The sequence below is a fragment of the Procambarus clarkii genome, chromosome 47 (assembly GCF_040958095.1).
Source record: "Procambarus clarkii isolate CNS0578487 chromosome 47, FALCON_Pclarkii_2.0, whole genome shotgun sequence".
In the NCBI taxonomy this organism is placed as follows: Eukaryota; Metazoa; Arthropoda; class Malacostraca; order Decapoda; family Cambaridae; genus Procambarus; species Procambarus clarkii.
In genome coordinates this window covers 19,059,317-19,064,316 of record NC_091196.1, presented here as the reverse complement: position 1 = coordinate 19,064,316, position 5,000 = coordinate 19,059,317, and the positions used below count along the sequence as shown (strand labels likewise).

General features: G+C 32.7%; 2 protein-coding genes across 3 annotated transcripts in view; both read right to left on the bottom strand.

Annotated features, from left to right (window-relative positions):
* Positions 1–346: 346 nt before the first annotated feature.
* The window catches only part of LOC123763096 (zinc finger protein 34), a 9,113-nt gene continuing 4,459 nt past the window's right edge, over positions 347–5,000 (bottom strand). For both annotated transcript variants that reach the window (XM_069302041.1, XM_069302040.1), the window contains exon 2: positions 347–5,000. This exon is cut by the window's right edge and continues 936 nt beyond it. In XM_069302041.1, the coding sequence (XP_069158142.1) occupies positions 2,662–4,149 (1,488 nt within the window). In that variant the 5' untranslated portion in view covers positions 4,150–5,000 and the 3' untranslated portion in view covers positions 347–2,661.
* LOC138350863 (gastrula zinc finger protein XlCGF42.1-like) overlaps positions 4,601–5,000 on the bottom strand; it is a 537-nt gene continuing 137 nt past the window's right edge. Inside the window, exon 1 of the mRNA XM_069302309.1 lies at positions 4,601–5,000. This exon is cut by the window's right edge and continues 137 nt beyond it. Within this exon, the coding sequence (XP_069158410.1) occupies positions 4,601–5,000 (400 nt within the window).

Here is a 5,000-nt window from a genome sequence, read left to right as displayed (position 1 = left end):
TATAAGCCTAACAGACACACACACACACACACACACATATATATATATATATATATATATATATATATATATATATATATATATATATATATATATATATATATATATAATATATATATATGACATTATTAAGAGAAGCCTTACCACAGCGGTTGTCCAGCAGAGAGAGAGCCCCATTACCTAATGTATATATATATATATATATATATATATATATATATATATATATATATATATATATATATATATATATATATACACACACTGGTGAGGATATACACACACACACTGGATAATTCGACACAGTGAATTATTAAATTATATCTTATGGTAATAAATATTACAATGGCTGTTAACTTTTATTTATAGCTTACATTCGAAAACTGTACTAGCTAAAATTGGCTAAGAAAAAATGGCTTACATAAAGGCAAATGTAAAATATTCGCCTAAGACCATTGCCATTTTAGTAATTATAAGAAGCAGTTTAACAATAATGATTCCTTTCATTAAAATGTTTGCCTCACTAACATATTTTCAAATATTAATTAATCATGCAAAACATTAATGGTTAAACAATTATTTGAAATGTATACACAAAAAAGTAATCAAATGATTAACAGATTCAAATATGTTTTTCCTTTTACCGAGAATGACATGACAATACACTGTACTGTATAATACAAAGCAATTCTACAGAAAAAAAGTAAATACAGTACATAAAATTGTTACGGTAATAAGAAAAATAGTGCAAAATAGACAATCTATTATTTACAGCATAAAAAAGTAAAAAATAATAAAATTTGGTTCACTTCCTTCAAAACTTGTTTAATATAAGCCAACTGCTGCTACCAGTTTTGTATTAAAACTCCAGTAAATTCTAGGTTCACTAATTTTGTTAATATTCTTGACAAGGTTTTATTAGGAACAACGGTTAAACTTGTACAACCATATCGTACTTGGAAGGGATATGAGAACAATGATCTGGGTTAGGACGTAGGGAAGGAACAGTGCCTAACCACTTGGGTCCTTGGGAATCGAACGCCGACCTGCAGAGAACGATGCCGTCGCTCTACTGATCCGTCCAAATAGTCCATCCTGCTGCCTAATAATTGCGGAATACAGAATTTAAAATCTGTTACCAAAATCCAGCAGGCGCACAATAATCCCGCAGGTCGACGTTCTCGAAAAGTGAAGTGTGAGCGCATGCACAATAATTACACAATTCAGTATTTCAGACACAACACAGTATCAAACAATTCAACTAAATTTTAATTTTACAAGTAAATAAAGAAAACTGCTGTCATTTTATTTGTGGCAAAGCAAACAAGTGTGAAAAGGTATTATAGTGGATAACTTTACCACTTTCAGAACAATAAAATATCTCTGCTCTACAAAACAGTAAGAGTGAGCAGTTATACAACTCAGCTAAGTGATGAAAATAGAAATCAAATACAGTAACTTTATCATTCTGCAAACTTTCTATGAAACATCTGAATTCACGACTAAAAAAAAACAAAACCCAGTAAATACCGTAGACAAACGTAGATTAATTACTATATACTATGATAAATCAACTACTGTACTCTGTAGACAACTTAAGACTTCGTTAAACTACAAAATTTTGATGCACAATGCTATTCTCATCTACAGGCATGCTTAAAAATGCGTGCACCTGAAAATATAAATGACTATGTGGTATATGTACATATGTTCAATATGGCCAATAAAGTATTTTTTTTTTTGCATGCATGCACATAATACATTGTAAACAATTAAATTGGTAAAATTAAGCACCTTATACAAATACAAATAAATGAAGAGTGGTAGAAGACAATACACTAGTACATAAGAGAAGTCAAACACAAAGGACCTTCGAATGTCATTTATTCAAAGCAACATTATTCTCATTAGTTCAGCCAGGGGTTGTACCCCTTATACAGTACTGTATATGTATTTATGTTTGTATGTATATATTTATGATTATGTATTTACGTTTGTATGTATATACAGTATTTATGAATATGTATTTGTTTGTACGTATATATTTATGAATATGTATTTATATGTTTGCATGTATGTATTTATGAATATGTCTTCATGAATATGTATGTATTTATATGAATGGATGTACAGTATTTATGTGTATGTATTTATTTCTATGTATGTATTTATGTGTATGCATGTATTTATATGTATGAATGTATTTATGAATATGTATTTATATGTATGTATCTGTACAGTATATGTATTTATAAGTATGTATTTATGTGTCTGTGTATATACATGCAACAAAAAGTGCTGATCTATTAAATGCAGTGAAACCTCATTTGAAAACATGAAATAATTCTAAAAATAAAATAAAATGTGGTTTCTCTGCATGTATGTATGTATGTATATATAGATAAACTGTACATAAAAGAACAAGCAATGGGGGATATTGAGCAACCTTAGCAAAATATATGTGCAAAATATACTTCAAAAACACCTATACCATTCATTAAGACAGGTATGATATAAACATTTTCTTTCACCCATTAAGTATGAATTAAAATGGTTTGATTATTTATATACTTATATATTAATGGTGGTATCAGGCAGCTATTCTGCGTATTATGCACTATATCAGTTTCGAAAAACGCACCAATAAGTATAAACAAAAACTTATACAATTGTTATGTGACCCATAGCATGAGTAGTGAGGTCAGTTACCGTGGAGAAAACCAGACCACATATGACACATGGATGAGTTCCATTATTAGCATAGTGTTCCATGTGGTGATATGTGCATGGGGCTTTATTAGCATAAGGCACCTCCCACACCCCCCATTCCTGCGGGGTACTGGCAGTGTTTTCAATTATATACATATTTTCCCACTCACTCATACTCATTCTGTTGCCAATATTGGTATTATTAATTGCAGGTAAAACAGATTTATACTCAAACCTTAACCATTCTCCGGAGCTGTTGCATGTTTCTATACAGTTTCCATAATCTGAATAGATAGCTGCATCAGGAAGTGCTTGAGGTTCACTGATCTCTTCAACAGCATTTGAACTTACAACAATATGGTAATCAAGTTCATCTACCACCTCGCTATCTAGGCTGTCAAGTTCTTCTTGATTCCGTGGGTAAATATTGTCCATGCCTAGCGTTTCCTTAATTTCATTTACAGCATTAATCGAATAATTTTCTCTTAAAGGTTTCTCACTACCTTCATTCATGTCACCAAACTCCTGAGATGAACTCTGGCAAAGATGTGGACTATTATGGAAGCAAAATAAGTAACTGCACTTAAATTCCTTGCCACACTTCATGCAATTTAAACATTTTTGGTGATTGATAATATCATCTTCTGAAGCAAAAACTGCCCCACACTGTTCACACGTGTATTTCTTATTGTTGTAATTCTCATTTCTGTGCTTGTGTACTGTACTGTAATGACGAGTCAACCAACCCTTACGTTTGAATTTGCGTTCACAATCCTTGCATGCAAAGAGCTTCTTACCTGAAGCAATGCGCTTCAATGCCTGTGTTCTGTGGCGAGTCGAGTTCTCTTTCTTGTTCTCGTCAATCTTGCATTGAAACTTCATTTCTTCAGGTGCCTTCTTGCAAGTTTTGAGTTCATGATGCAAATCAGATCTCTTAGTGCCTCCATTTAGATCTTCAGGTGTATGAACTCGAACATGACTATTTAAATTAGATAACTGTGAAAATATTTTGCCACATACACCACATGCGTAGGTTTTGTCTCTTGTATGCTCTCTCTTGTGCTTCCAAAGGCTAAAATATTCGATGAAAGACATCCCACATACCAAACACACATGAGGTCTTTCTCCTGTGTGTAAACTTAAATGAGTTTTCAATGCAGCATATTTTGCAAACTCCTTTCCACAAACATCACATTTATAACATTTATCAATTTCATGCTTTTCAAGATGCTTTATAAGGCATTTTGTATAAGTAAATATCTTGTTACATATATCACACTGCTTAAGCTTTTTAAGTTTAAGTCTTGCTGATTTTACCATGTTTTGTGATTCTTTTGAAACTTTCTTAAGGATTTTGGATTCATTTGATCTATTATCAGTGTGTTGCATTTTGTGACTCTGAAGAGATGAATTAGAACCGAATCTCCTCTTGCACACCATGCATTCAAAAGGTTTCACACCCAAATGAATCTTAACAGAAACTTCAGAATCGCCATGACGAATTTCTTTTTCATCGTTTGCATGTATCTCCTCATTTGTGTGTTGCCTTAAATGACACTTAAGACGGCGAGACAACGCAAACTTAATACCACAAATGTCACACACAAATGGCTTTTCACTCGAATGAAGCTTTTTATGGCACCACAGACTTTGATAGTACACGTATCTTTTCGTGCACTGATCACACTTGAAACGTTTTTCACCTGTGTGCTTTCTTGCGTGATTCCAAAGACACTGATAAAATGTGAATGTTTTCTTGCAATCTTTACATTTGTAAGGTCTTTCTCCAGTGTGTTTTCTTAGATGACTTCTAAGAGATGATTTCTGCGTTAGTCTCTGCTTACACACTTCACATTCAAAATAGACTTTGTTTGAGCTGTTACTTGGCACCTTAGGTCTTCAAAGTTTCCACTATTTCTTTGTCTTCATGACTTAGCTGGAAATGTGTTTCTAAGTCAGCTTCACTTTCAAAGCTTTCATTACAAACTGTACAAGAAAAAGGTTTTCTCACTCCGTAATGTTGTGCATCACATTCAAAACTAATTCTATCAACATTCACCTCACCCACATTTCGAATCAAATAGGAAGGGCCTTCATATGTATTAATTTGTGCTTTCTTCTTAGCGCCTCGTCTCTTGACTTTTTTAAGCTTGAAAATTTGATCTTTTGCTTCGTCCTCGTGAATTAGCTGCATATTCCGTGCATAGTCAACTTCATTTACACAGCTTTCAGTACAAACTGTACAAGCAAGAGATTTTCTCTCTCCATACTGCTGAGTATGAGTGTAATCT